Consider the following 12448-nt stretch of genomic DNA (forward strand, 5'->3'; position numbering starts at 1 on the left):
AGGGACTCAAACACAACTACTAAAAAAGGTGGAAACATTCACTGATGCTCCAGAAGGACACACGACGCATTAAGAGCCGGGGGGTGAAAACTTATTGAATTTGAAAATCAAGGTCAATTGTACTTAATTTGTCTTCCGGGAAACATGCAAGTATCTTCTGTTGCTTCTGAAGGGCAGTACTTAAATGAAAAATATATATTTTTAAACAAAATAAGAAAAATTTGTACATCTTCATCCTGTTCAAAAGTTTTCACCCCCCGGCTCTTAATGCGTCGTGTTTCCTTCTGGAGCATCAGCGAATGTTTCCACCTTTTTCAGTCGTTGTGTTTGAGTCCCTCAATCGTCCTCAGTGTGAAAAGATGACCCTTCAGGGGTCTAGAGGAGCCTCGACGGGTCAGCAAGAGTAGAACCAACACAATATTAGGTCATTATGTTATGCCTGATCGGTGTATATATCAGTTTGGAGGTCAAGTCTTAATCTCTTCAGTCGTTTCTGAAGAGTGTGTAGATGTTTTGTGGTGTGATAGCTTCCCATTCGTTCATTCATTACTCAGAATATGTTTTATGTAAAGGCCACTAATATGAAAATAAGTGAGGTGTAAATTGAATTTCATCTGACAAATGGCACATTTTGATATATTTATAAGAAGGTGATCATGAATACGTAATGAGAGTTTGTTCAGGATCAAACACACTCCCCTGTGGTAAAGCTGATGTTTTATTTATTATATTCTTCTGTGATTATCCAGAAAAACGGATGTCAGGGTGAGTTTACGACTGTGTTGGTTTCGTCGAGCCGCTGAATGGTGAGATCCTCACCTGCGGCCATCTTTTGTCCTCTTTCTGCCCGGCTGATCTCTTACCTCCATTCTGGACCAAAATAAGGCCACGTCCTTATCAATATTTCACATGAAATCCACAGGTTACCATGGCAGCGATATTGAACCCAGTCTGCCGACGCGAGCGGCTGCCCAGTAGGAAACAAACGGAAAGAGGAAAAGAGCATCTTCTGTTTCTTTGTTCAGGGATTTCATACAGACACATAAAGACCAGCCGCGCGCATGTTGCTGTTATTATCAGCAGTATTTCTTCATTTGATGTCTTGCTTTGTTTGGTGTTATTTTGAGTGCTTGTTCTTTTGCAGAAGCTCATGTGTGTGTGTGTGTGTGTGTGTGTGTGTGTGTGTGTGTGTGTTTCAGAGCCCAGCTCTCATTACGTGATCTCTCTGAAGGCCTTCAATAACGCCGGTGAAGGAGTTCCCCTGTATGAGAGCGCGGTCACCAGATCCATGTCAGGTATATGATCATAAACCTTCAGTCACATCTCAGGAGATATTCCACGTGTATCTTCATATTTACGTTCGGTATTTGCTGTGAAATGGGTTTTTTCCCGGTTATGCGAACATAACATTTGATCATTTTTGCAAACATTATATTTGAATCATTTTTTTTTTTTAAATCTAGACTTCCAGGAACAATGATGCAAATTAATAATTTAGGAATGAGATTGTGTTTATGTTGTATAATGTATATTTTTCCCGGTTATTTGAGCATTAAGATAATTGTATCATTTTGAACATTACGAGAACGTTTCAGAATCTCCAGAGAACTTAAAGTAAAGTTTAAAAACAATCATCCAACTAAATATTCCAGGAAAAAACTTTCCATAAATGATGAACGTTTTGAGAACATTCCCATAAAATTAATTTTGAGTGTCCAGTTTTTTCAACGTTCTATAAAATGTTAAGGGAACATTTCATTTGCCGTCATTATGGGGACGTTACTTTTGAATGTCCTCGGAACATTATGACCAGATAATTCTGAACAAACTTTGAGAGAATGTTCTGAGAATGTTCAGTTTTCATTAAATGGAGGATTAAAAGAGAGAAATGTAATATTTTTTCTAGACTTCCAGGAACTTCCAGTCGTGAGATTGTGTTTTCTGAATGTTCGAATGTTTTGTTTTGTTGTTTTTTCTCCTGAATATGTGAACGCTGAAGAGAACATTCCATTCTTCAAACATTTTGGGAACGTTCAAAAGTAACATTTAAAAAAGCATTAGATGGACGTCCAAGTGAACCGTTCCATGAATGGTGTATAAATAATGTTTTTATACCAACTTATTAAAGACCAGATAATTTTGAACAAATCTACACTGCAAAAAATGCTTTTCTTACTTAGTATTTTTGACTTGTTTTCAGTCCAAATATCTAAAAAATCTTACATTAAGAAGCATTTACTAGACAAGCAAAAGTTTTTGTCTTGTTTTGGGGGAAAATAACTAAAAGATAAGGGAGTTTTTGCTTAAAATAAGCAAAATAATCTGCCAATGGGATAAGCAAAATAATCTTAATTCAAACAGAAAACAAGATTATTTTGCTTATCCCATTGGTAGATTATTTTGCTTATTTTAAGCATAAAATCTCTTCATTTTGAGTTATTTTCCCCCAAAACAAGACGAAAACTTTTGCTTGGCTAGTAAATGCTTCTTAATGTAAGATTTTTTAGATATTTGGACTGAAAACAAGACAAAATACTAAGTAAGAAAAGCATTTTTTGCAGTGTATTAATGTCACTGGAAGAACGTTTGCTCATAACGTTGAGAGAGCGTTCCCTGTCCGTGTGAATGGATCTAATGCTCCACGAGATGTTGCTTCGGTTTGTACGGTCAGTCAGAATCTGTCAGTTTGACGCTCTTTCATCAGCGTCTCTTGAGTTTCATTCAGACAACTGGATCAATACAAACCAGAAACAAAACCGTCAACATTCCTCTTGATTTCGATACATTCTGGACAAACGAGTGTCTTATAACATTTACGAAAAAGAAGTTTATTCAAGTGTTCTATTAGTATTCTTCTTTTAAACTAAAAAGAAGAAAGTATACGTTCAGTCAACTTTCAGAAATATACCTAAAATTGCACTTAATGACCTTTAAGTATATTTGGCCTATACTTAAAAGTATACTTTGAATACTACATTGTTTGAAAATATTGATTAGAATATCGATATAAAACAGATACTTGAAAGAGCACTGAATCTGCTGATCAAAACACAGGAGAAGAAGAAGCAGAAACATGGGATAGATTGCTCACGCAAATGTAAAATAATGCGATCATCAAACATTAAACAGAATGCAAATCAAAACTGTGTGATATAATATTTTTCCAAATAAAATGTTAAACCCATGAAGAGGAATTTTTTTGTTAAAAATGTTGCCTTTCTTTGTGAAACTTACCCACACACAAGTGTTTCACTAAAAAAGAATGCATGAAGCTATAATAAAATATTTTTAAAATTAGTTAAAGGTATATTTCCACTATAAAAATTAATACCTAAATATGAACATAGTAGTATACTGAAAGTGCAAAAAATTATATATAAATGGTAAACTATAAGTATGATTTTATGTTCACTTAAAGAAAACGTACAAGTATACTTGCAGTATAAACTAAGTGCACTTTCATAAACTAAAAAATGTACTACTTGTATTAAAATAGTAAACTACTAGTATACTTAAGTTCACTTGTAGTACAGATACAGTACAAATGAGAAACATGGTTACACTTAAATATATACTTTAATATACTAAAAGTGGGCCAATTTAGTCCCAATCAGTATTGAAATAGTATACTTACAAGTTTACCACATTGATGTTTGTATACTTACTACATAAAGTATACTTAAAATTATACTTGGACATCACTTGAGTATACTTCATAAAATGATCTTGAACATCACTTAAGTATACGTCATAAAAGGAACTGGAACATCACTTAAATATACGTCATAAAATTATCTTGAACATCACTTAAGTATACGTCATAAAATTAACGTGAACATCACTTAAGTATACATTATAAAATGATCTTGAACATCACTTAAGTATATGTCATAAAATGAACGTGAATATCACTTAAGTATACTTCATAAAATTAACTTGAACATCATAAAATGAACTTGAACATTACTTAAGTATACTTCATAAAATGAACTTGAACATCACTTAAGTTTACTTCATAAAATGAACTTGAACATCATAAAATGAACTTGAATATCACTTAAGTATACTTCATAAAATGAACTTGAACATCACTTAAGTATACTTCATAAAATGAACTTGAACATCACTTAAGTTTACTTCATAAAATGAACTTGAACATCATAAAAGGAACTTGAACATCACTGAAGTATACTTCATAAAATTAACTTGAACATCACTTAAGTATACTTCAAAAAATGAACTTGAATATCACTTAAGTATACATTATAAAATGAACTTGAACATCACTTAAGTATACTTCATAAAATGAACTTGATGTATACTTCTTTTTCGATAGGGAAGGCGGCCGCCTGATGTCTTAAGCTGTCTAGTTAGTGGACTCAGTAGTGTCCATTAGTTTGCTGATGTGTGTCTGAAGATTGACGGTCTGTCGTTTATCTGTTCGTATGACTGACAGATTCATATCTCCTCCTCTGATGATTGATGAGTGACAGAATGAATGTGTGTGTGTTTCTGGACTGTCTTCCGTCTGTGTGTCTCAGGTGAGACTGTAGATGTATCCTCTTCACTGGTGAATCTCATGAGAACACTCATATTTCACCACAGAATCAAGAGAAACTATATTTAGCATGAAGAAAATTAAGATCATTTTTGTGCATATAGACACAACATTTTTCCACAGCAAAACATGATGTTCTTCCTCAGTGTTTCTGTCTCGTTTTCCAGCAAACATCTAAACACTCTTAAATCAAGACACATTTACTGGAGAAGAGAAATGACTGAAGAGATTAAGACAAAAAATGCATGAAAATGAAGTGAAATAATCATGTTTCCCTTTGAATTAAGATTATTTTTCTGACTGCATTGGCAGATATTTGTTCTTATTTTAAGCACAAACTCACTTATTTTTCATGCATTTTAAATTTTAACTGCTAGTTTACTAATAGTACACATTGATATTTGTATACTTAGCACATAAAGTATACTTAAAAATATACTTGAACATTACTTAAGTATACTTCATAAAACGAACTTGAACATTACTTAAGTATACTTCATAAAATGAGCTTTAACATCACTTAAGTATACTTCATAAAATGAACTTGAACATCACTTAAGTACACTTCATAAATGAACTTGAACATAACTTAAGTATACTTCATAAAATGAGCTTTAACATCACTTAAGTATACTTCATAAAATGAACTTGAACATAATTTAAGTATACTTCATAAAATGAGCTCTAACATCACTTAAGTATACTTCATAAAATGAACTTAAACATCACTTAAGTATACTTCATAAATGAACTTGAACATAACTTAAGTATACTTCATAAAACGAACTTGAACATTACTTAAGTATACTTCATAAAATGAGCTTTAACATCACTTAAGTATACTTCATAAAATGATCTTGAACATCACTTAAGTATACTTCATAAAATGAGCTTTAACATCACTTAAGTATACTTCATAAAATGAACTTGAACATAATTTAAGTATACTTCATAAAATGAGCTTTAACATCACTTAAGTATACTTCATAAATGAACTTGAACATAACTTAAGTATACTTCATAAAATGAGCTTTAACATCACTTAAGTATACTTCATAAAATGAGCTTTAACATCACTTAAGTATACTTCATAAAATGAACTTGAACATTACTTAAGTATACTTCATAAAATGAGCTTTAACATCACTTAAGTATACTCCATAAAATGGGCTTTGACATCACTTAAGTATACTTCATAAAATGAACTTGAACATCACTTAAGTATACTTCATAAAATGAACTTGAACATCACTTAAGTATACTTCATAAATGAACTTGAACATAACTTAAGTATACTTCATAAAATGAGCTTTAACATCACTTAAGTATACTTCATAAAATGAGCTTTAACATCACTTAAGTATACTTCATAAAATGAACTTGAACATTACTTAAGTATACTTCATAAAATGAGCTTTAACATCACTTAAGTATACTCCATAAAATGGGCTTTGACATCACTAAAGTATACTTCATAAAATGATCTTGAACATCACTTAAGTATACTTCATAAAATGAACTTGAACATCACTTAAGTATACTTCATAAAATGATCTTGAACATCACTTAAGTATACTTCATAAAATGAACTTGAACATTACTTAAGTATACTTCATAAAATGAACTTGAACATCACTTAAGTATACTTCATAAAATGATCTTGAACATCACTTAAGTATACTTCATAAAATGAACTTGAACATTACTTAAGTATACTTCATAAAATGATCTTGAACATCACTTAAGTATACTTCATAAAATGAACTTGAACATCACTTAAGTATACTTCATAAAATGATCTTGAACATCACTTAAGTATACTTCATAAAATGAGCTTTAACATCACTTAAGTATACTTCATAAAATGATCTTGAACATCACTTAAGTATACTTCATAAAATGAACTTGAACATCACTTAAGTATACTTCATAAAATGATCTTGAACATCACTTAAGTATACTTCATAAAATGAACTTGAACATTACTTAAGTATACTTCATAAAATGAGCTTTAACATCACTTAAGTATACTTCATAAAATGATCTTGAACATCACTTAAGTATACTTCATAAAATGAGCTTTAACATCACTTAAGTATACTTCATAAAATGATCTTGAACATCACTTAAGTATACTTCATAAAATGAACTTGAACATCACTTAAGTATACTTCATAAAATGATCTTGAACATCACTTAAGTATACTTCATAAAATGAGCTTTAACATCACTTAAGTATACTTCATAAAATGATCTTGAACATCACTTAAGTATACTTCATAAAATGAACTTGAACATCACTTAAGTATACTTCATAAAATGATCTTGAACATCACTTAAGTATACTTCATAAAATGATCTTGAACATCACTTAAGTATACTTCATAAAATGATCTTGAACATCACTTAAGTATACTTCATAAAATGAACTTGAACATTACTTAAGTATACTTCATAAAATGAGCTTTAACATCACTTAAGTATACTTCATAAAATGAACTTGAACATTACTTAAGTATACTTCATAAAATGAGCTTTAACATCACTTAAGTATACTTCATAAAATGAACTTGAACATCACTTAAGTATACTTAATACAATTTACTTGAACATTATTTAAGTATACTTGATAAAATGATCGTGAACGTCACTTAAGTATACATTTTAAATGTTGAAGTCATTTCTCTTCTCCAGTAAATGTGTCTTGAGTGTTTTTTGGAGTGCATGTATTAATTTAGTCTTTACAATATAAATATTAGTGCTGTCAATCGATTAATCGCCATTATTCGCATCCAAAATAAAAGTTTGTGTTTGTTTACATAATATGTGTGTGTGTGTGTGCTGTGTATTATTATTATTAACAGATATTTAAAATATGCTGTCTTTAAGTTGTTTCTACATTCATTTGGAGAGTAACGGAAAATATTACAATATCAAAATATTAAAAAGTTTTAATCGCGATTAATTACAGAAAAAATTTGATACATTTTTTTTAATCGATTCACAGCACTAATTTATTTATAAGATAAAATATACAGTATATAAATGCAAATATTTCTTAAATATATACATGAAGGAGTGTGTGTATATGTAGATGATAATTAGACAGTACACACACATATATTATGTAAACACAAACTTTTATTTTGGATGCGATTAATCACGATTAATCGATTGACAGCCCTAATAAATATAAATTTTTCTGCTCACAGTTATGAAAATAATGTCGAATTGTGTTGAAATATGGCTGATGTTTGCTGAGATTCACCCTGTGCACTAAAAACTGGTAACCAAACGGTACGTGTGTGTGGAAATGTCACATTTTACTGCACATAAAACACAATAAACGTGAAGTTGAATTATTGAATAAATCCCCAAAGCGATCATGTCCTGTGTGTTGGGCTCTTCAGTGGCGGGTTACCACTTTTTACAGCTCTTCTCTTCAACTGTCCGTGTCTCTAGCGCTCAATGTTCTTCTTTTGTCTCTCTCTGTCACTCCATTTTCCCTCCTTTTTTCCTCCTGTCCGCTTTCATCTCTGGTCACTTATGATTTCGGGCATGACTCACTCACACACACTCACACACACACACACACAGACCCCTCCGACCCGTCCGATGACGATCTGTTCCATCTGTTTGATAAATTCCCCACCCCTGTCCCAGACACCGCCACGCCCATGATTCCTCCTGTAGGTGTGCAGGCCGTCCCGCTCACGTCCGACTCGGTGCGGGTAAGCTGGGCCGATAACTCCATCCCCAAGAACCAGAAGTCGGCGGAGGTGCGCTACTACTCCGTCAAGTGGAAGACCAGCCACTCCACCAGCGGCAAATACAAGGTGGACACACCACGACTTTCCCATGGTAAACTCTGCTTCTGTGTGAGACGTTGTCTGATCGTGTGTGTGTGTGTGTGTGTGTGTGTGTGTGTGTGTGTGTGTGTGTGTGTGTGTGTGTGTGTGTGTGTGTGTGTGTGTGTGTGTTCAGTCGGCGGACACGACGGCTCTCAGTCACACCGTCACGGCTCTGAAGCCGAACACGATGTACGAGTTTTCTGTCATGGTGACCAAAGGCCGCAAGTCCAGCACATGGAGCATGACGGCTCACGCCACCACCTATGAAGCAGGTACACACACACACACACACACACGCACACACACACACACACACACACACACACACACTCACACACACACACTGCCCCTGCCCCTAAACCTACCCATCACTCACACACACACACACACACACACACACACACACACACACACACACACACACACACAGGAGACTGTGCAGTTCACTTTCTGTGAAAAAACCTCATTCTGTGATTTATAAGCATTTTGAAAAGTGAGGACATGGGGAACGTCCTCATATTTCACCCTCTTTTTGTAATACCCATGTCATTATACACATTTGTGTCCTGATATTTCACAAAAACATGCTCACACACACACACACACACACACACACTCACACACACACACACACACTCGTGTATCACTGAAGACATTAACGCTCATGTGACTCGTGTATTAAAGCCCGACTGAAGTCATCTCAGTGAAGTGGGAAAGCACAAACACTCTCTCTCTCTTTCCATTGGTCAGCGCCAAGCTCCGCCCCCAAGGACCTGACTGTGATTGGCCGAGAGGGACGCCCACGAGCCATTCTCATTAGCTGGCAGCCGCCGCTGGAGGCCAACGGGCGAATCACAGGTGAGCATTCTGAAGCTGGAGCATTGAGGGCTGACGCCCCGACTCGACCTTTAACCTTTAACCCTGGGTCTGTGTGTCAGGTTATATTCTGTACTACACTCTGGACAAGAACATGCCGATCGACGACTGGGTGATGGAGCCAATCAGTGGAGACCGGCTCACACACCAGGTCCTGGACCTCAACCTGGACACTGTCTACTACTTCCGCATCCAGGCCAAGAACGCCAAGGGGGTGGGGCCTCTGTCAGAGCCGGTCCAGTACCGCACCGCACGAGGTCAGCACACTACAGAGGGAGCACACTACAGAGGGAGCACACTACAGAGGGAGCACACTACAGAGGGAACACACTACAGAGGGAGCACACTACATAGGGAGCACACTACATAGGGAGCACACTACAGAGGGAGCACACTACAGAGGGAGCACACTACAGAGGGAGCACACTACATAGGGAGAACACTACATAGGGAGCACACTACAGAGGGAGCACACTACATAGGGAGAACACTACAGAGGGAGCACACTACAGAGGGAGCACACTACAGAGGGAGCACACTACAGAGGGAGCACACTACAGAGGGAGCACACTACATAGGGAGAACACTACATAGGGAGCACACTACAGAGGGAGCACACGACAGAGGGAGCACACTACAGAGGGAGCACACTACAGAGGGAGCACACTACATAGGGAGCACACTACAGAGGGAGCACACTACATAGGGAGCACACTACATAGGGAGCACACTACAGAGGGAGCACACTACAGAGGGAGCACACTACATAGGGAGCACACTACAGAGGGAGCACACGGATCCGTACACTATATAGGGTGCTCACGGATCCGCACACTACATAGGGAACACACAGATCCGCACACTACATAGGGAACACACGGATCTGCACACTACATAGGGAGCAGTGAGCACACGGATCCGCACACTACATAGGGAGCACACGGATACGCACACTACATAGGGAAAACACGGATCCGCACACTATATAGGGTGCTCACGGATCCACACACTACATAGGGAACACACGGATCCGCACACTACATAGGGAACACACGGATCCGCACACTACATAGGGAGCACACGGATACGCACACTACATAGGGAACACGGATCCGCACACTACATAGGGAGCAGTGAGCACACAGATCCGCACACTATATAGGGTGCTCACGGATCCACACACTACATAGGGAACACACGGATCTGCACACTACATAGGGAACACACAGATCCGCACACTATATAGGGAGCAGTGAGCACACGGATCCGCACACTACATTGGGAGCAGTGAGCACATGGATCCGCACACTACATCGGGAGCAGTGAGCACACAGATCCGCACACTACATAGGGAGCAGTGAGCAGACAATCCGAACACTACATAGGGAGCACATGGATCCGCACACTACATAGGGAGCACACAGATCCGCATACTACATAGGGAGCACACAGATTCGCCCACTACATAGGGAGCAGTGAGCACACGGGTCCGCACACTACATAGGGAGCACACGGATCCGCACACTACATAGGGAGCACACGGATCCGCATACTACATAGGGAGCACACGGATCCGCATACTACATAGGGAGCACACAGATCCGCACACTACACAGGGAGCACACAGATCCACACACTACATAGGGAGCAGTGAGCACACGGATCCGCACACTACATAGGGAGCACACAGATCCACACACTACATAGGGAGCAGTGAGCACACGGATCCGCATACTACATAGGGAGCACACAGATCCGCACACTACACAGGGAGCACACAGATCCGCACACTACATAGGGAGCAGTGAGCACACGGATCCGCACACTACATAGGGAGCAGTGAGCACACGGATCCGCACACTATTAGCTTAGAGCACTTAATTAGCGAGAGTTTCATCACACACACGTGTCTGTGTGACGGTGATTATGATCTGTTGAAGTGTGTGAGGGGTCAGTCCTCGTCATGACCTTTGACCCTGTGGTCTCTGTTCTCTTCTAGTTGAGCATCCGGATAAGATGGCCAATGATCAAGGTAAGCAGATGAACTCACTCCATGTCTCCAGTGAACGAGTGCTGGTGTAAGAGTGTGTAGATGATTGTGCTGGAGAACGAGTGCTGGTGTAAGAGTGTGTGGATGATTGTGCTGGTGAACGAGTGCTGGTGTAAGAGTGTGTGGATGATTGTGCTGGTGTAAGAGTGTGTAGATGATTGTGCTGGTGAACGAGTGCTGGTGTAAGAGTGTGTAGATGATTGTGCTGGAGAACGAGTGCTGGTGTAAGAGTGTGTAGATGATTGTGCTGGAGAATGAGTGCTGGTGTAAGAGTGTGTAGATGATTGTGCTGGAGAACGAGTGCTGGTGTAAGAGTGTGTGGATGATTGTGCTGTTGAACGAGTGCTGGTGTAAGAGTGTGTGGATGATTGTGCTGGTGAACGAGTGCTGGTGTAAGAGTGTGTGGATGATTGTGCTGGAGAACGAGTGCTGGTGTAAGAGTGTGTGGATGATTGTGCTGGTGAACGAGTGCTGGTGTAAGAGTGTGTGGATGATTGTGCTGGAGAACGAGTGCTGGTGTAAGAGTGTGTAGATGATTGTGCTGGAGAACGAGTGCTGGTGTAAGAGTGTGTAGATGATTGTGCTGGAGAACGAGTGCTGGTGTAAGAGTGTGTGGATGATTGTGCTGGAGAACGAGTGCTGGTGTAAGAGTGTGTGGATGATTGTGCTGGAGAACGAGTGCTGGTGTAAGAGTGTGTAGATGATTGTGCTGGAGAACGAGTGCTGGTGTAAGAGTGTGTAGATGATTGTGCTGGAGAACGAGTGCTGGTGTAAGAGTGTGTGGATGATTGTGCTGGAGAACGAGTGCTGGTGTAAGAGTGTGTAGATGATTGTGCTGGAGAACGAGTGCTGGTGTAAGAGTGTGTGGATGATTGTGCTGGTGAACGAGTGCTGGTGTAAGAGTGTGTAGATGATTGTGCTGGTGAACGAGTGCTGGTGTAAGAGTGTGTAGATGATTGTGCTGGTGAACGAGTGCTGGTGTAAGAGTGTGTAGATGATTGTGCTGGAGAACGAGTGCTGGTGTAAGAGTGTGTAGATGATTGTGCTGGAGAACGAGTGCTGGTGTAAGAGTGTGTGGATGATTGTGCTGGAGAACGAGTGCTGGTGTAAGAG

General features: G+C 38.3%; 1 protein-coding gene across 1 annotated transcript in view; it reads left to right on the top strand.

Moving 5' to 3' along the window:
* dcc (DCC netrin 1 receptor) overlaps positions 1–12448 on the top strand; it is a gene marked incomplete at both ends in the record, with an annotated part of 180812 nt that overhangs the window by 127800 nt on the left and 40564 nt on the right. The window contains 6 exons of the mRNA XM_079814224.1: positions 1200–1295; positions 8222–8394; positions 8543–8681; positions 9160–9267; positions 9348–9542; positions 11285–11317. Of these exons, the coding sequence (XP_079670350.1) occupies positions 1200–1295; positions 8222–8394; positions 8543–8681; positions 9160–9267; positions 9348–9542; positions 11285–11317 (744 nt within the window). The remainder of the gene's footprint in view (positions 1–1199; positions 1296–8221; positions 8395–8542; positions 8682–9159; positions 9268–9347; positions 9543–11284; positions 11318–12448) is intronic.

This window comes from Gobio gobio (genome assembly GCF_949357685.1).
Source record: "Gobio gobio genome assembly, chromosome: 4".
NCBI classification, from domain to species: Eukaryota; Metazoa; Chordata; class Actinopteri; order Cypriniformes; family Gobionidae; genus Gobio; species Gobio gobio.